General features: G+C 57.7%; 1 protein-coding gene across 1 annotated transcript; it reads left to right on the top strand.

The window, feature by feature from the left end:
* Nucleotides 1-257: 257 nt before the first annotated feature.
* Nucleotides 258-18888, top strand: CAPN1 (calpain 1). Its single transcript, XM_059710140.1, has 22 exons — nt 258-400; nt 1031-1298; nt 1439-1508; nt 1754-1872; nt 3368-3501; nt 3586-3754; nt 4054-4137; nt 4436-4521; nt 4797-4871; nt 5005-5165; nt 13105-13286; nt 13620-13631; nt 14370-14581; nt 14668-14707; nt 15264-15329; nt 15414-15471; nt 16092-16156; nt 16549-16617; nt 16863-16941; nt 17335-17451; nt 17749-17807; nt 18141-18888. The coding sequence occupies exons 2-22, from the start codon at nt 1032-1034 to the stop codon at nt 18165-18167; spliced, it is 2151 nt and encodes a 716-aa protein (XP_059566123.1). The 5' UTR covers nt 258-400; nt 1031; the 3' UTR covers nt 18168-18888.
* The last annotated feature ends 112 nt before the right edge of the window (nt 18889-19000 follow it).

Genomic DNA, 19000 nt, shown 5'->3' with positions numbered 1-19000 from the left:
GCAGCAGCTGCCCCTGGTTAAAAATACCCCTGCCCTGCCCCCGCTGCCCGCTGCCCTTCGGCCCAGCCCCAGCCCTCCCCGCCCCGCAGGCCGGCCCCTCCCCGGCCCGCTCCGCCTTTTGCTAATTCGTCCTCGCGCGCAGCTGGCCGCGGGCCCGGGGGCCGGGGCGGGAAGACGCCGAGAGTGAGAGGGAGATAGTCGGGGAAGGCGCCCGGGAGATAAGGGGGAGCGAGGGGAAGGGGCCGGAGCCCAGGAGGAGGAGCAGGGGCGGGCGGGCGGAGGGCGGAGGGCCGCGGGGGCGGGCGGGGAGAGCGCTCTTCCTGGTTGGGCCCTGCCCGGAGCTGCCACCGGGGAAGCCGGCCGCGGGCACCGCAGCGACCCTGCCCAACTCCTCCTCCAGGTGAGGACCGAGTGGCGGGGCCGGGGTTCCCGATCCGGCCGCCGCGCCCGGCGGAGGGGCTGCCCCGGCCCCGGGCACTCGGAGCGCACAGCCCAGGCGCCCGCCGCAGTCAGCGCGCCCGGGGCCCCGGGCTGGCTGGGGAGGCCGGAGGGTCAGGGACGGAGGGCCAGCGCTGAGCGCCCGGCCTGTCTCGGGGCCTGGGGACGGACCCCGGGTGCCTGGCGCTCGCCGCCCTCACGCCAGGGAAGGGGCAGTGAGTAGGGCTGGCCTGGCTTGGGGAGGGTTGCAGGCCGACAGGGTCCGAAGGCCTTTCCTGGGGTCTCCCAGCTCCCTCGTCCCTGCGGTTCCTCGGGCCCCGCCCTGCCCCACCTGGCCGGCGGGCGGGCCGGCCCCGGGCAGCAGCAGGCCCAGGACAATGGGCTCCGGGGGAAGGTGGTGGCTCTGTCGGGGGTAGCGAGGGCGTGGCCCGCACACCCCGGGCTGGGGAACTCCTCTCCTGGGAGCAGAAGGAAGTGGCGGAGCCCTGCGTTCCGCGAGGGGAGCGGTGATGTGGGTAACCCCAGGGTTGGGGAGGCCCCCGTTGTCGTCCTGGGGAGGCCTGGGTGCTGAGGAGGCCTGTCCGCCCCGCAGGATGGCCGAGGAGATCATCACCCCCGTGTACTGCACCGGGGTGTCGGCCCAAGTGCAGAAGCAGCGGGCCAAGGAGCTGGGCCTGGGCCGCCATGAAAACGCCATCAAGTACCTGGGCCAGGACTATGAGCAGCTGCGGGCCCGGTGCCTGCAGAGCGGGGCCCTCTTCCGCGACGACGCCTTCCCACCGGTGACCCAGAGCCTGGGCTACAAGGACCTGGGCCCCAACTCCTCCAAAACCTACGGGATCAAGTGGAAGCGCCCCACGGTGAGAGGGGTTTCCCCGTGTGGGGCTCAGGTTACCCCCATCCTGAGTGAGGAATGGGAACAGGACCCCAGGTCTCAGTAGGGGGTGGGGCCTGGGGGCTGGGCTCGTTTCTGGGAGACAGGACTCTGGGTCTCTTGCAGGAGCTGCTCTCAAACCCCCAGTTCATCGTGGACGGAGCCACCCGCACGGACATCTGCCAGGGAGCCCTGGGTAGGCCCTAGCGGGTCCTGGGTGTTTTTTCCACAGGAGTTCCCTCTGCCCGTTCCTTCTGGCTCTGCCCCAACCCCTCCCTCCTGCAAGCTCAGACAGGCTCTGGCTGCCCGTGCTGGGGCTGGTTCGCCCAGATTCCTGGGGCTTTCTGCTAGCTGAGGGGTAGGCCACCCAGGGGACCCCTGGTTCTCCCCAGCATGGGCAAGCACTAGCAGAGCAGGTCTGACGGGGGTCTCCCATCCCAGGGGACTGTTGGCTCCTGGCTGCCATCGCCTCTCTCACCCTCAATGACACTCTCCTGCACCGAGTGGTTCCGCACGGCCAGAGCTTCCAGGATGGCTACGCCGGCATCTTCCATTTCCAGGTGAGATGCAGGGGGCAGGGAGAGTGGCAGGAAACACCCGGGAGGCGAGGACAGGTGACCCTCAGACTGCAGTGAGGGTGGCTCAGAGCCACACCCTGCAGGGCCCGCCCTCCCTCTGGAAAGAATGTGCCCTCTCGGTGCCATCCGGGCGGTCAGCTGTGGAGCGGTGGCAGGTGGGCAGGTATTCGGCTGGCAGCGTTCCCGGGTGGCTGTGCCGATCGGGAAAAAGTGCCGGGAAGGGTAGAAAGATCTCTGTGTCTGTGTTATGTCCTGTGGGACAAATCCTTTTTCCTTCCAGGGTCTCAGTTTCCCCTAAAAAAAAAATTAATGTTCTGCTGGGTGAGGACAGACCAGCACACATGGCCATCCCCACCCACGGTGTCCACACCCCCGCCCCCAGCTCCTCCTGGCAGCCTCTAGCCCCTGACAGCCCTGCAGAAAAGAACAACTTGGGATTAAGTCTATTTAAACCAGATTTTCCTGACGTTTGCACACCAAGCCCATTTTTCAAGTCAAAGACTAATGAATTCTTAATGAGCTGGTGTTGGGGGAGACACCACCCCTCCCCCAGCAACCCTGGATGAAACCCTGTGGCCCCAGCCCTGCCCTGGGAACTCCCCCTCCTTCTGCCTAGTCAGGGAGCCCCTTACTGTCCTCCCTCCTCACCCACCTTGGGGCCCAGGAGACAGCCTACAGCAGCAGTCGCCAGCCTTTCAGACCTCACGGACCACTGGCTGGCGTGGCGACCGCTGGCCTACAGGATCCCAGCTGCTGTCCACCGTGGCCAAGTGCCACACCTGCCCAGGCTGTCCAGAGGGACTTGGCCTCGCCGTCCCTTTCCCCGCCCCCTTCCCTCTCTCTTCCAATCCGCTCCTTTCTGCCTCTTTTGGCCGGTCCAGCAGCCCCCCCACTACCCGTGCTACTTGGGTGCACCAGCCCCCCTCCCCCCATTGTTCCACACCTTCCTTCTCAGCAGCACGGGGCTGCTTCTGGCCAGGGGCAACCGGAAGCCTCCCTTCTGGGGAACCTGGCCTCTGGCACCTCTGAAGCAAGCCCCAGGATTGCAGGAACCCCGCCCATCCTGTGGTTGAAGGACCGGGTGCTACATTTTTGGTCCACGCCCACTTTGCATATGTATCCCCCACCCCCACCCACACACACACCCTGGCCTAGAATGCGGAGGGGACAGGTGGGGACTGTGCCCTAAAGGGGGCTAGTTCCCCAGAGCCCAGGGGGGAGCGTTCCAACCCCCCACTGACACCTGGGGCTGTTTCCGGAATAGCAGCTTTGCTGGCCTTGTAAGGCGCTTTACCTTCAGGATTGGGTTAGTGTTCCTCGGGGGAAGGCCCTGCGGCCCCCTTGGATGGACAGGGAAACTGAGGCTCGGGGGGCGTAACTTGCTCTGGGATACCTGGTCTCGTAAGCGGCAGTCGGAGGCGTGACCTCGGGCTTGGGGACCCCACGGCAGGTCTCACCGTGCCCCTTCCCCCCACAGCTGTGGCAGTTCGGGGAGTGGGTGGACGTGGTCGTGGATGACCTGCTGCCCACCAAGGACGGGAAGCTGGTGTTCGTGCACTCGGCCCAAGGCAACGAGTTCTGGAGCGCCCTGCTCGAGAAGGCCTACGCCAAGTGAGTGGGGCCGGGGGCAGCCGCAGGCCACCCAGGGGCAGTGTCCTCTGTGGTGCCCGAGCACTGACCCGGGGCCGCCCACAGGGTGAACGGCAGCTACGAAGCCCTGTCGGGGGGCAGCACCTCCGAGGGCTTTGAGGACTTCACCGGCGGCGTCACCGAGTGGTATGAGCTGCGCAAGGCGCCCAGCGACCTCTACCAAATCATCATCAAGGCCCTGGAGCGGGGCTCCCTGCTGGGCTGCTCCATCGATGTGAGTGCCCGGCGAGCCTCCTGTGCGCACGGGGCCGGCTGGCTCTGGCCAGGAGCGGTGTCAGGGTGCCCAGCCCCCCACCCTGGCGGCATTGGCGGAACCCTCCGGCACCCCCTTCTAGCGGCAGCATCTGCACTTGGAGGTGTTGGGTTAGATGGGGTCGGGGTCCCTGCCTGCCACTCCGTTCCATAAGGGGGACTGCCCAGGACCCTGATGCTTGGGCTCACCTCTGCCTGGGGGTAGGGATGCTGACCGGGTCCCTGGAACCTCGCCCCTGACCAGAGCACCTGACCTTGCAGATCTCCAGCGTCCTGGACATGGAGGCCGTCACCTTCAAGAAGCTGGTGAAGGGCCACGCCTACTCCGTCACGGGGGCCAAGCAGGTACCCTGGGGCCTTCCCTACAGGGTGCTGCCCGTGTCTTTGCCTGACCTTGCCCCTCGCCGAGACCAGGGCTGTGGGAGGGGCTCTCCTGCAGTTGCCCCTTATTTGCCTCCGGGGGACGCTTCTCCTGGGGCGTGTGTCCTGGCCTGCCTCGATGGACGGTCGTTTGCATACGTAGCTGCTTCTCCGCTGGGTCTGGTGCGCCTGGGTGCCGCGCCGGGCTAGGCCAGGATGACGTGGCGGGAAGGGGTGTCGCAGTGCGTGCCGGGCAGGCGCTGATGGGAGCTCTGGGGAACAGGTGAACTACATGGGCCAGATGGTGAACCTGATCCGGATGCGGAACCCGTGGGGCGAGGTGGAGTGGACTGGAGCTTGGAGTGACGGGTGAGGGGCAGGGGGCACCGGCTGGGGAGGCTGCTCAGTGCCCCTGGCATTTCTGCTCAGGGTGCTGCCAGCCTGGGGTGGGCTCAGGATTGAGCAGAGGGGCCCGTCCTCATGTTCCTGGGCCCAAGGACCAAGCTCAGGCCACCTGGGCTCCTGGGCCCAGCCTGTGAGCCTTGTCAGGCCACCCCTGGAACTGGGATCTTGGGGATTGACCTTGACCGTGACCTGGGCTAGGGGAGGACAGGCCCCAGGGACAGAGGCCCTTCTCCCCACAGCTCCTCAGAGTGGAACAACGTGGACCCTTACGAGCGGGAGCAGCTCCGCATCAAGATGGAGGACGGGGAGTTCTGGTGAGCAGCTGCCTCCTCAGCCTGGCCCCTCTCGGGACCTGGCACCCGCCGCCCACACCCCAGAAGCCGCGCCTGCTGCATCCCCGGGGGTCCTGGCCGGGACCGGGGCTCACCTCTGCACCTCGACCCCCAGGATGTCATTCCGAGACTTCATGCGCGAGTTCACCCGCCTGGAGATCTGCAACCTGACCCCCGACGCCCTGAAGAGCCGGCGGTTCCGGAAGTGGAACACCACCCTCTATGACGGCACCTGGCGGCGGGGGAGCACCGCGGGCGGCTGCCGGAACTACCCAGGTGACCTGAGCCCCCCGACCCCGCACGCAGAGCTAACAAACAGGGTGCGGTCTGGGCCCCCCTCCGGGCTGGAAGGCTCAGGCAGGGCGCGTCCTCGCTGAGCCCCAGGTCCTCGTGGGGCCTGGGGATGCGGGTGCTGACCTCTCGAATTGCTTTGAGGAGTGAAACGTTGAACGTCCTTGTAAATCTAAGGAGCCATGCTTGCCTCCCCATCCTGGCCTGAGCCCAGGCTGCGAGCCAGGGAAGCAGACTTTGTTGCCATCCAGACAGCGCTTGCTGTCACTCCTCCATGTGGCTGCCCTGGGGCCCACAGTCCCCCCTGACCCCTCTGTCACCTGTCCCTGGGCTTCTGGACCCATGTGGGTGACCCAGTCCACTGACGGGCCCCTCAGTCCCTTGCCATCCTCTCCTGCAGCAGCCTTCTCCTTCCCTCGGTCCAGCCAGCACCCTGAGCGGATCCAAACCTCCCTCCCTGGCCTCGCCGTCAACCCTCTCAGCCCCTCCCTGCCACCCTCAGCCTTGACCTCCCTGATCTGCTGAGCCCCCTGCTTTTGCGAGGCCCCCTTCCTCCCTCCCTTCCTCTCCTTCCCGGGTTAGAGTCATCAGGTTCGTCCTGTCCCTGCAAACTGTTTCCTGGCCCCTGGCTCCCTCTGCTCCTCTCACTGGGCACAGCCACCGTCCTAGCTGAGTCACCCATGTGGCTGGAGTCACCCACGGCCACAAACCTCAAACGAGCACTTGGCTCGCCCCCGGCAATCCCACTGCTCAGCACCGCCCCGCTCTCCCTCCCTGTTACTCATCTGCACACCTGGCCTGGCATGTCATTGAAAGGCCTGACCACGCGGGACACCCCCTCACATTCCCACCCCACATCCCCCTGCCTGTCTGGCCCTGCGCCATCCTGACTGCTTTCCCTCCTGTGACCGCGGCAGAACTGTCCCTGCCCGTGGGGACCCCATTCCCCCCACCTCTGAAAGCCTTGCTCCTTCATCCATCACCTCTCTCTCTCTCTCTCTCTCTCTCTCTCTCTCTCTCTCTCTCTCTCTCTCTTGTCATTATGCAGACACCCTCCCGTTCCCCCGTCCCCAGCCATTTCTCAGGAATTGCCCCGCTCCTGTCTCCTTCCTTCTGGTCCAGTGTTTCACCCACTCCCGTCCAGCTGCCTCTCGCCACGCTGCTGCCATGGCTCTGTGAGGGTTACTCAGCCCCGGCTCTGCCAGACGCGCCCCTGCGCTTCTCACGCCCTGCGTGCTCCAGCGCTCTCAGCGCCCAGCCCTCTATTTGAAGCCTTCTCCCTCGTGGGGATCCGCTTTCACTTTTCCCAAAGAGGCAACCGCTGTTCCCTGTGCGTTTACTGAGACGCCTGCCCTTTCCTCCAGCCCCTCACAGAGTTCCCGCGGTCGTCCGCGGTCGTCCGCGTGGGTCTGCTTTGGCCTCCCCGTTCCGCCCCTTGGTCGGTCCCTCTGCCAATAGCACGCTGACGTAGTTTTGTAAGAAGTCCTGCTGTCCGACAGGGCGATCTCTTCTTCGGGAGTCTCTTCGCTATTCTTGCGTTTTTATTTTCCTTGTGGATTTTAGAAGCAGCTTACCAAGTCCTCCGAAAAACCTTTCTGAGAATTTCATTGGGAACGGCATTGCATCGATAGATCAATTTGGGGAGGATTGCCATCTTTCCAGTTTTGAGTCTTCTTATCCAAGAACGTGGTGCAGTAGTCCCACCTCTGCGTTTTTTGTTTTTAGCAAGTTCACTTACAGTCAGCCGTGGTCTGAAAATATTAAATGGAAAATTTCAGAAATAATTCATAAATTTGAAATCGTGAGCCATTCTGAGTAGCGTGATGAAATCTTGGGCAGGCAGGCCCAGGACGTGGACCATCCCTTTGATCCTCACCGTATCTGCTGCCTGCCTGTTGGTAGCAGCCAGGTCATCAGGCCCCTGCCGCGCCCACAGAGCCGTGTCCCAGTCGCCCTGGCAGTTGTCTGCTGCTGCTGCGGACGTCACAATGCCTGCGCCGCCACTCACTTCATCTCGTCACATAGGCGTTGTGACACCTCACGCCACCATATAAAAGAGGAGGAGTACAGTGTAAGGTATTTTGAGAGAGACCACGTTCACATAACTTTGATTACAGTATGTTATAATTATTCTATTTTATTGGCGGTAATTTTTGGTTATCTCTTACGGTGCCTAATTTATAAGTTAAACTTCGTTACAGGTATGTATTTATAGGGAAAAACATAGACTATATAGGGTTTGGTACTCTCCGAGGCTACAGGCATCCATGTGGGTCTTGGAAGGTATCTCGCATGAATAAGGGAGGATTACTGTATATCTCTATTTATTTTGGCCTTCTTTAATGTCATGTGACAAAATTTTATAATTTTCATCATTACAGGGCTCACATCTTTTGAGATTTATTCCTAGAGACTCTATCAATCATCTTTTTAAATTTTTTATTTAAGATTTTTAAATTGATTTTTAGAGAGAGGGGAAGGGAGAGAAAGAGAGAAACATGGATTGGCTGCCTCCTGCACTCCCCCTGCCACAGCCCAGACATGTTCCCTGACCGGGAATTGAACTGTCAACCTTTTGGTGCCACACCAGCCAGGGGGAGATTCTGTCATCTTGTTACTATTGTAAATAGTATCTCTTTTAAAATTACATCTCCTGCCTGAGTTGCTGATTTGTTTGATCCTCAGCACCAATTGATGTTTCTCTGTGTCTTTTAAGTATATTTTTATTGATTTCAGAGCGGTAGGGAGAGGGAGAGAGAGATAGAAACACCAATGATGAGAGAGGATCATTGATCAGCTGCCTCCTGCGCGCTGATTGGGGAATGAGCCCACAACCTGGGTGTGTGCCCTGACCAGGAATCAAACTGTGATCTCCTGGTTCATAGGTCTATGCTCAACCACTGAGCCATGCTAGCTGGGTTCTTTCTCCCTTAAATTCATTTTGTATCCAGCAAACTTGTTAATTATTAATTTTAAGGATTTATCTGTAAATTCTCTTTGGTTTTCTAATTGACAGTATAGCATCTGCAAATAATGACAAGTTTGTTTCTTCTTTTCCAATTCTTATAACTTTATTGTTATGCATTCTTGTTTAATATGCTGGCCAGGACTGTGGAGTGTTGTTTATCTGTCAAAATGGAAAATTACACTTACCACTTTTATAATACTAAATCAGCCTTACATTTTGAGATAAAAATGCGTTCATAGCATATCATTTTTATTTCATTTTATTTTATTATTTTTTTTAATATATTTTATTGATTTTTTACAGAGAGGAAGGGAGAGAGATAGAGAGTTAGAAACATCGATGAGAGAGAAACATCGATTAGCTGCCTCCTGCACATCTCCTACTGGGGATGTGCCCGCAACCCAGGTACATGCCCTTGACCGGAATCGAACCTGGGACCTTTCAGTCCGCAGGCCGACGCTCTATCCACTGAGCCAAACCGGTTCCGGCGTATTTCATTTTAATTATTGATTGATTTTAGAGCTAGAGAGGAAGGGAGAGAGAAACATTAATTTGTTGTTTCACTTATTTATGTATTCATTGACTGATTCTTGTATGTGGCCTGACCAGGGATTGAATCTCAACTTTGTCATATTGGGAGGATGGTATAACCAACAAGGCTACTGGGGCAGGGACCATCGCATAACATTTTTTAAAAATATATATTTTATTGATTTTTTTTACAGAGAGGAAGGGAGAGGGATAGAGAGGTGGAAACATCGATGAGAGAGAAACATCGATCAGCTGCCTCCTGCACACTCCTTACTGGGGATGTGCCTGCAACCAAGGTACATGCCCTTGACTGGAATTGAACCTGGGACCCTTCAGTCTGCAGGCTGATGCTCTATCCACTGAGCCAAACTGGTCAGGGCTAGCATAACATTTTTATACAACAGCTTTACATCTGCATTAATGAGTGAGATTTGCCTGTAATTTTCCTTTCTTATACTGACCTTGCCTAGCATTGCTGTTGGTGCTATATTTATATTTGGCTTCTAAAGTGAACTGGGAAGTGTTCTCTCTTTTTCTGTTTTCTAGAAGGGTTGGCAAGATGGGGATGATTGGTTGCTTGAACGTTTGGGGGAACTGGTCTGTAAAGCTGTCTTCCTGTGAAGATTAACTTCTGATATTGCGAGTCTTTAATGGTGATAGGATCACCCAGGTTTTCTATTTCCCCTTGAGCCTATTTCCATGAGTTGTATTTTTTTAGGAGTTTATCCTTTGCATCTGTTTTCAAAATTATTGGCATAAAGTTATCCTGTATGTATTCTGATACCTCATCTGTTGCTGTCCTCTGTTCATAGTTTGCTTATTTGCGCTGCCTCTTTTGTCTTTGTTAATGCTGTAAGGAATTTGTCAGTATTAGACTTTACAAGAAATGTCTTCTGGGACTTTGTTGATCTGATGTATAGTATTTTTTTTAAAATATGTTTTTATTGAATTTTAGAGACAGAGGAAGGGAGAGGGATAGAGAGATAGAAATCGATCAATCCATCGGCTGCCTCCTGCACGCCCCCTGCTGGGGATGGAGCCTGCAACCCAGGCATGTGCCCTGATGGGGAATCAAACCGTGATCTCCTGGTTCATGGGTCAATGCTCAACCACTGAGCCACCAAGTCAGGCTGTTCTGGACAATATTATCAATATTATTTAATATGTGTCTAGTTTCTTTCACTTAGCATGTTTTCAAGGTTCATCATGTTATGGCATGTATCAGTACTTCGTCCCTTTTTATTGCCAAATAATATTCCTTTGTTCAGTTATACCACCTTTTACCGTCCATTCGTCAGTTGATGGAAAATTGTTTTTTCCTACCGTATGGCTATTATAGATAATGCTACTATGAACATTCACATATGAGTTTTTGTGTGGACAGATGTTTCCATTTACCTCGGATATATCCCTAGGAGTGGAACAGCAGGGTCACGTGGTAACTCTATGTTGGCCCATCTGAGGGACTGCCAGGCTATTTTCCAAAGTGGCTGCACCATGTTTACATTCCCAGCAGCTGTGTGTGAGGTTCTGATTTCTCCACATCCTTGAAAACACTTGTTGTCTACCTTTTTTATTAATGTCAACTTTAGGGGGGGGGGGTGGTGCTGTGCCTTTAAAAAGAAATTTTGCGTATTCTATCCAGCACTTAGTTGTTTTAGCCAAGGCGGTTGTTCAGGCAGCTGAATCACCAAAGGCCAGGAGTGCAAGTCCCGCCACCCTCTGCAGCGCTGGGCCTCCTGTCAGACCCTGCTTTCCCTCACCCTCTTCTCAACCATTGTCCACAGCAGCTCCAGCCGCCTTTTAAGATCCTAATTCATTTTAGGAACAACAAATTCGTCAACACCCTTGTCTGTCCATGCACGTCTGTCAGAAGTTCTTTTTCTTTCTTTCTTTTTTAAAATATATTTTTATTGATTTCAGAGAGGAAGGGAGAGGGAAAGAGAGAGAGATAGAAACATCCATGATAAGAGAAAATCATGGATCAGCTGCCTCCTGCAAGTCCCCCACTGGGGACCGAGCCCACAACCTGGGCATGTGCCCTTGATCGGAATCGAACCTGGGACCTTTCAGTTCACAGGCTGATGCTCTATCCACTGAGTAACCAGCTAGGGCAAAACCTATTGAATTTTATTTTCAAAATCCTTAAAGTGACTTAAGGCAGGACACAAACATGCAAAACAATGTCTTCATTTTAGAGATTTACCACTATGGAGTTTCTGCTCTACAGAATATTTCATTTTCTTGAATTTTTGAAACAATGCTAGCCAAGAACAGTGAAAATGGGTCAAATCTGTCAGGAATAGATTTGACTTCATTAAACAAAACCTGGGGAAGCCCCCACCGCCGCAGTGTCTGTCCATTGGTTATGCTAATATGCATGCGTACAAGTTCTTTGGTTGCTCTCTAACATCCCCCCCCCCCCGCCCTCCACCTCCCCTACCATTTGTCTCTGGCTTTATTTTTGTTCATCAAATTATGTTGATCATTATATCCCACATATGTGTGAGATCGTGTGATATTTATCTTTCTCCGACTGGCTTATTTCGCTTACCATAATGCTCTCCAGTTCCATCCATGCTGTTGCAAATGGTAAAAGTTCCTTCTTTTATATAGTGGTATTATATATGGTAGTATTTTTATAGTAGTATTCCATTGTGTAGATGTACCACAGTTTTTTAATCCACCCATCTGCTGATGGGCACTTAGGCTGTTTCCAAATCTTAGCTATGGTGAATTGTGCTGCTATGAACAGAGGGGTGCATATATCCTTTCTGATTGTGTTTATGGTTTGTTGGGATATGTTCCTAGAAGTGGGATCGCTGGGTCAAATGGGAGTTCCATTTTTAACTTTTTGAGGGAACACCATACTGTTCTCCACAGTGGCTGCACCAATCTGCATTCCCACCAGCAGTGCACGAGGGTTCCTTTTTCTCCGCATCCTCGTCAGCACTTGTCATTTGTTGATTTGTTGATGATAGCCATTCTGACAGGTGTGAGATGGTACCTCATTGTTGTTTTGATTGCATCTCTCAGATGATTAGTGACTTTGAGCATGTTTTCATATGTTTCTGGGCCTTCTGTATGTCCTCTTTCGAAAAGTGTCTAGATTCTTTGCCCATTTTTTTGATTGGATTATTTATCTTCCTTTTGTTAAGTTGTATGAGTTCTCTGTAAATTTTGGAGATTAAACCCTTATTGGAAATATCATTTGCAAATATATTCTCCCATGCAGTGGGCTTTCTTGTTTTGTTGATGGTTTCTTTTGCTGTGTAGAAGCTTTTTATTTTGATGTAGTCTCACTTGTTTATTTTCTCTTTAGTCTCCATTGCCCTAGAAGCTGTGTACTATAAAGATATTGCTATGACATATGTCTGCTATTTTGCTGCCAATGGAGTCTTGTAGGATTTTTATGGTTTTCTGTCTTACATTTAAGTCCTTTAGGCATTTTGAGTTTGTTTTTGTGTATGGTGTAAGTTGGTGATCTGATTTCTTTTTTTTTTTTTGCATGTATCTGACCAAATTTCCCAGCATCATTTATTGAAGAGATTGTCTTGACTCCATTGTATGCTCTTGCCTCCTTTGTCAAATATTAATTGAGCATAGTAGCTTGGGTCGATTTCTGGGTTCTCTGTTCTGTTCCATTGGTCTATTTGTCTGTTCTTGTGCCAGTACCAGGCAGTTTTGAGAACCGTGGCTTGGTGATATAGTTTGATAATCTGGTATTGTGATTTTTAAAAAATATATACTTTTATTGATTTCAGAGAGAGGAAAGGAGAGGGAGAGATAGATGGAAACATCAATGATGAGAGATAATCACTGACTGGCTGCCTCCTGCACGCCCCCTACTGGGGATCCAGCCTACAACCCAGGCATGTGCCCTGACCGGGAATGGAACCCCGACCTCCTGGTTCATGGGTCTACGCTCAACCACTGAGCCAGGCCAGCGGGCTGTCAGAAGGTTCTTTTGCTCTTTGATTCAATCCACACTCCTCAGCACCGCTCCGGCTTCTGCAGACCTCTGCCACCTCCCTGGGTGCCTGGTGCTCACTGGAACTCGGAGCCCCATTAGACACCGGCGCCCCACTGTATGTGGGGCTTAGTTCTCCCTCTGCCTGGCCCCTGCTTCCCAGGGCTTCCCAGGGCCTCCCCTTCACTTCTCAGCTTAAAGGCCGTCCCTGACCATTCGGCTGCGTATTCTCTGGGATTGTTCTGTTCGCTGACCTGGCTTTGCCTCCCTGTCAGGAATGTGGCTCTCGAGGGCGAGGACAGTGTCCCTGCTGCATGTCTGCCACGGGCTCACTGTGGCACTTGATTGAACGAGCGGATGAATGGAGAGGCACACGGGGGTGTGTGGGGCGGGACAAGGCTTGGGGGTCCGGCCTGGCTCTGCTCCTCCGATCCTCACCTCTTCCCCTCCGGCAGCCACCTTCTGGGTGAACCCCCAGTTCAAGATCCGGCTGGAGGAGACAGATGACGTGAATGAGGACGACTATGGGGGTCGAGAGTCAGGCTGCAGCTTCGTCCTGGCGCTCATGCAGAAGCACCGCCGCCGGGAGCGCCGCTTCGGCCGGGACATGGAGACCATTGGCTTCGCCGTGTACGAGGTGAGCGGGTGGAAGGCGCCAACACCCCAACACCCGGCTGAAAGGCTGGCGCCCGCCCACAGCAGGCGAGGTCCGCCAGGGGGCGCCAGAGGACAGCTGGCCCGTCCTGAGCCACGTGGGGGTGGGGGGGGGGGGGTGAATCATGCCCCTGAGCAGGAGCCCAGGAGCCCAGGGAGGCACCTGCGGAGGCCCTCTGCCAGGCTTGGGGCTGGCTGGGGCAGGAAATTCATCCCGTGAGGCGGGGGGAGGGAGCTGACTTAGCTGACACCTGTAAGGCAGCTTCTGGGGCCAGACTTCGGCTCCGATTCGCTAACTCCCCTATCTCTCTTGTAGGTTCCTCCGGAGGTAGGTGTGGCACGCGATTCACCCGGATTTACACGCCCCTGAACTCACATGCCTGATGGTGCCCAGAGGGGAGCAGTACTGTGGCCAGCCCACACAAAGGAGTCACCTCGTTTTACTGCTCACCAAGTGCCCCCGACCCTCACCCACTGTTCCGTGGGCAGAGCAAACTGCTCTCCTGGGAGTCAGAGCAAGGGACACGTGAGGGAGCTGGATTTGAACCCTGGCCCTCAGAGCCCCACCCAACATGCACACCCCGGCTCTTCCTGTCTTCCTGTTTCCACTGCATGAGTCTTGGCTGCGGCCTCTGGGGCACTGGTTAGGAGCAGGGGGTGGATGGCTGAGCGTTCTGCACGTTGCTGAAGCTTTAAGCCTCAATGTCAGTGGCTGTGAAATGGGCACGGGAGCACCATCCCCCAGGGCTGTCGTGAGCGTTAAATGAGGGACGGAGCCTGCCACGGGGGAGCTCCGAGTGGTAATGAGACTGTTACTGCATGGTTACCGTACCTGCTTCCACCTGCACCCCGGGCGGCAGGCAGGAGCAGTACCCCATTTTACAGGTAAGGAAACCGAGACAGCATGACTTGTCAGGCTCATGCAGCCGATGCGTGACTGAGCCCTGACCCAGCTCTCCAGGCACTTGGCCAGGACTTGGGGCCTGGGCTCTGGGTCTGGGGGCAGCTCCTCAGGGTGGGCTGAGCAGGCAGCTGCAGCCCCCACCCCCTCCTTCCCCTGCACCAGCTGGTGGGCCAGCCGGCCGTGCACCTGAAGCGTGACTTCTTCCTGGCCAACTCGTCTCGGGCCCGATCGGAGCAGTTCATCAACCTGCGGGAGGTCAGCACCCGCTTCCGCCTGCCGCCCGGGGAGTACGTGGTGGTGCCGTCCACCTTCGAGCCCAACAAGGAGGGCGACTTTGTGCTGCGCTTCTTTTCGGAGAAGAGCGCCGGGACCGAGTGAGTCGTGGGCCCTGTCCTTGCCTCCCGTCCCCACAGGCTCCCTGCTGCCCCCTGACTGGCCCCTTTCTCCCCACCCTCCACAGGGAGCTGGACGACCAGGTCCAGGCCAACCTTCCTGACGAGGTGCGTGTCCCCCCACCCCCCACCCCCACCTTGCTCCTCTCCTCCGCCCGGGGGTGTGATGGCAGAGCCCCCTCTGGCAGGAGCCATAAGAAGAATGCTGACTCCTCATTAGCCCAGCACTTCACCGTTTGCGTGTGGAGGACTTTGTGATAATCGCGGTGCGGGTCCCTGGTCTCTCGCTCTCTGCTGGGAGCCTGCTGAGGTCTTTCCCAGGTCACCCTGTGTCCTCCACAACAACCCTGTCAGGGTGCTGTCACCCTCGCCCTCAGCGGGAAGCTCGGGTTCAGAGAGGTTAAGGAATTTGCTCCGGGTAGCACAGCCGGAAGCCAAGCTCACCCTTCATCACTGAGCTGAACTGCACCCTCCTCACTTAAGCCACAAGAATCCTGAGCAGGGGGTAAAGTGGGGACTAGACCCCCATCTTACAGAGGAGAAGAGCGAGGCTCAGAGAGGTGAAGTGACAGGCAGCTAACGGGGGTCCCAGCCCTGCCTCAGTTGCTGCCCATGCGGGGGCCGGGCTGGGGGGTCCCTGACCTGCTCCCCCTTCTCCAACCAGCAAGTGCTCTCAGAAGGGGAGATTGATGAGAGCTTCAAGACCCTCTTCAGACAGCTGGCAGGGGAGGTAGGTTGGGGCGTGGGGGAGGGGCCTCTGGGCGTGGGGGGCAGCCTCTCCCCAGGGCGGGTGCCATCCTCCCTTCCCCCCCAGGACCTGGAGATCAGCGTCAAGGAGCTGCAGACCATCCTCAACAGGATCATCAGCAAACGTGAGCGTCCCGAGCGGCTGCTCTGCACCCTGCGTCCTGCCCCACCCCCACCCCACCCCGCTTCCGCCGAAGCCCACAACCCAGGCGTCTGCTCCCACGCTGAGCTGACCCCGGCCCCTTGGTCTTCGTGGGTGGGGAACCTTCCGCTACCTTCCTGAGCCCTGCTCACCCCCACGTTCCTCCCAAACGCCTCGCGCCGTCTTGCTGGGCCACGTTCTCTGGGCCTGAGCGTGGTGCCCTGTGATTAGAAGCTGAGCCGCTGCCAGCACCTTGGTGCCAACATACAGGACCCCTTCCTCCCGGAAGATGCACCCGGGCCAGGCCGAGTGGCTTGGGAGCAGAGCTGGCTCACCCCCCGATGTGCACAACTGAAGGCAGATCCACCAACCTTCCCTTTGCCCCCCTTCTGACCTCCGACCGCCGACCGCTGACCCTGCTGTTCCCTAGGCTCAGAGCCCTTCTCTTCTCTCCCTGGAGCCTGAGGCAGACCCCGACCTGCTAGATTTTACAGCCAGGCGACAGGGATCGTGCCTCCCTGATCCTGTCCCGCCTGGTGGCACTGCCTGGGGCCGGGCCCAGGAAGCTCGCTGGGCCGGCGCTGGAACTGCTTTTTCTTGCAGACAAAGACCTGCGGACCAAGGGCTTCAGCCTGGAGTCCTGCCGCAGCATGGTCAACCTCATGGACGTATCCTGCCGCGGGGCCTGCGGTTGGGGTGCAGGCGTGGGAAGGGGCTGGGGGACTCGTCCCGGGAGTAGTGCAGAGAGAGGGACAGAGCGCTGTGCAGTGTGGGTGGACCGGTGCCTTCCTGGGCGTCATCCCATCGATTGGGAAGCGGAAACTGAGTCACGGGCCTTGTGTCAAGTGAGAGGTGGAGCAGGGCCCGCATCCCCGAGGGACCCTCAGGCTGGTGCTCTTTCTGCACCTCCCCAGCCCACCCAGGTTCAGAGGGCAGGGCCGGCCTGGCCACGGCTGACTGTCCTCGGGTCCTGCTGCTCCTGGCGCTCTCTGCGGCCAGTCTCCCCTCCTCCCAGCTGTGGGGTTTCAGCTGTGGGGTTTTTCCCTTAACGGCTGCCCAGCGGGACGGCAACGGGAAGCTGGGCCTAGTGGAGTTCAACATCCTGTGGAACCGCATCCGGAATTACCTGGTAGGTGGCCCCTGCCGGCCGCACCGCCGTCCCCCTCCTCTGCGGCCTTAGTCGCAGCAGGGCCAGGCCGGGCTGCAGGCGGACGGCCCAGGTCCCACCTCAGGCCTGGTTCTCCGGAGCCCACAGGCCCCAGCAATTGACCCACCTTTGTGGCCCCCGTCCTCCCTTCCACAATCCTCACCCGGGGGCGGACTGGAAGGGCTGGCTGTCTCGGCTGAGCCCTCACCCTCTGCTCCCCGCCCCAGTCCATCTTCCGGAAGTTTGACCTGGACAAGTCGGGCAGCATGAGCGCCTACGAGATGCGGATGGCCATCGAGTCTGCAGGTGAGGCTGGGGCACCTGTGGGGCCCCAGGCAGATGGCCCCAGGCTGCCTCCCTGACAATTGGCCCTTGTCCCTGTGGTGATGGCGGTGATGGTGGTGGTGCGGGAACACCCTCTTCTGCCCTTTCCCCACGGCTTCTGAGCTGGGTGGTGGTGGCAGCATTTACGTTTGTCCTCGGCGCAGCGATGAGGGTAGAGGCTTTGATTGTTCCCCTGTGCTCAGAGGAAAGTGAGGCTCAGAGAGGGAGAGTGACTGGCCCGAGGCCACACAGCAGGGAGAGGTGGAGCAGCCTCGGTTGGAGAGACCTGAGGGTTCACCCTTCAGCCCTGGTCCCCTCCCTGTCCCCTGGGGCTGGGCTGTGCCTCCCTGGCTCTCACCTGCTCCCCTGGGCCAGGCTTCAAGCTCAACAAGAAGCTGTATGAGCTCATTATCACCCGCTACTCCGAGCCTGACCTGGCCGTGGACTTCGACAACTTCGTGTGCTGCCTGGTGCGACTGGAGACCATGTTCCGTGAGTGTCCCGTTCAGCTCCTGCCTCCAGGTGTAGACCCTGCATGGCACCCACCAGGGAGGCCAAGGCCTCGGGGCGGAGCCCCAGGGGCTGAGTGCCCGGAGACCTGTGCGTGTGTGCGTGTGTGTGTGGGGGGGGGGGGGGTGGTGGCTCTTGGGCAGCAGGAAGAGCCTCTGATGGCTGTGGTGGGTGAGAGCTTGGGGTGCTGTGGGGAGGTGGGGGTGAGGCAGGAGGGGAGGCCTGCAGGAATGCCCCCCCGGAATTCTCAGCCCCATGTCATCTTTTCTTGAACCACAGGGTTTTTCAAAACTCTGGACACAGATCTGGATGGAGTCGTGACCTTCGACCTGTTTCAGGTGGGAACCTCCTGGGCTAGGTCGGGGAAGGGCCTCAGGGGGTGCTGGAGCCTGTGGCCTCAGAGCCAGCCCAAAAGGCCAGGCTACCCGAGTCCTGGAAGGATGGGGTGGGGTGTCGGGTCCTGGGAAGGGAGGCCAGGCCCCTGGAGGCCTCTGCAGGAGCCAGCAGCCGGCCTCCCAGGGTGGAGGAGGTAGAAAGTGGCCCTCCTTTACCCCCCAAGGGGGTCGCTCTCAGGGGCTGAGAGATGGTGGCGCCTGAGCCAGGGGGCTGGGAGGCTGGGCTTGGAGTTGGCCCCGCTGACCGTCTCCTCTCTCCCCTCCCTCCACCGGCAGTGGCTACAGCTGACCATGTTTGCATGAGCAGGGGTGAGGCCCCGGGCTGCGTTCCTCTCCCTCGTCATCCGCCAAGCTCTGCCTTCCCACCGCGCCACGCCAGCTGCAAGTGCCTTCCTCGGAGCGGGCGGTGGCCTCTGTCCCCTCACCTCCCAGCCACCACGGTTCATCTGCTCTGGGCAGAGCTGTGTGGCCCCCCTGCTCCTCGGACCATGGGCTCAGGTGGACGCCCCCAGCCCCTCCCGTCGCCAAGCCAGGAAGGCAGCTTTCGCTTGTTCCTGCCTCAGGGTAGGGCTCCTGGGGGCGCTGACAGCCCTGGCCTCCCAGCATCTTAATGTGTCCTCTGCCCTCACTCCAGAGACCAGCCACCTGGCCTCACCTGCGGACTTTAAACCATAACCACTAGCTCTGCACCGTCTGTATCATAGTGTGCAGAGCCCCCTCCCGGCCGGGCCCCCGCCCCAGGGCTGGGAACGCCCGTCCCTTCCTGTGCAGAAGCCAATGTCCCCCTCTGCCCCATGGCCTGGGCCCCAGCCTTGTCTGCTGACCAGGAGCTGCCTGGCCCAGGGGGTGGTCAGGTCCTCCCTTCTCCCCTCCCTCCCTCCTTTTTTATATCGGTGACTTTAAAGGGGACTCTGGTACTGGTATACTACTTATGGGGGTGCCAGAGGCACCTGGGCCTGGGTGTGTGGGGGGCTCGTATTTCCATGCAGAGAAACCTCAAATAATAAAGGAGAAAGGCCCCGTGTCTGTGTCTGGACTGTGTTCCTGCCCCAGGCTGCTGCCCCGGGACCTGGCAGGTGGCCTGCTGGGCCTGCCCACCCTCCTGGCAGCCCTGGAGGCCCAGCTCCTGCCTTCCT

Source organism: Myotis daubentonii, chromosome 9 (genome assembly GCF_963259705.1).
Source record: "Myotis daubentonii chromosome 9, mMyoDau2.1, whole genome shotgun sequence".
Lineage (NCBI taxonomy): Eukaryota > Metazoa > Chordata > Mammalia > Chiroptera > Vespertilionidae > Myotis > Myotis daubentonii.
The sequence above is the reverse complement of the archived record's forward strand: the minus strand, read 5'-3'. Positions and strand labels throughout refer to the sequence as shown.

Bases quoted from the DNA above. Each gene is read 5' to 3' on its own strand.
- CAPN1 (XM_059710140.1), top strand. From the start codon at position 1,032: ATGGCCGAGGAGATCATCACCCCCGTGTACTGCACCGGGGTGTCGGCC. The intron at 1,299-1,438 runs GTGAGAGGGGTT...GGTCTCTTGCAG, and splicing joins TCAAGTGGAAGCGCCCCACG to GAGCTGCTCTCAAACCCCCA. The intron at 5,166-13,104 runs GTGACCTGAGCC...CCCCTCCGGCAG, and splicing joins CGGCTGCCGGAACTACCCAG to CCACCTTCTGGGTGAACCCC.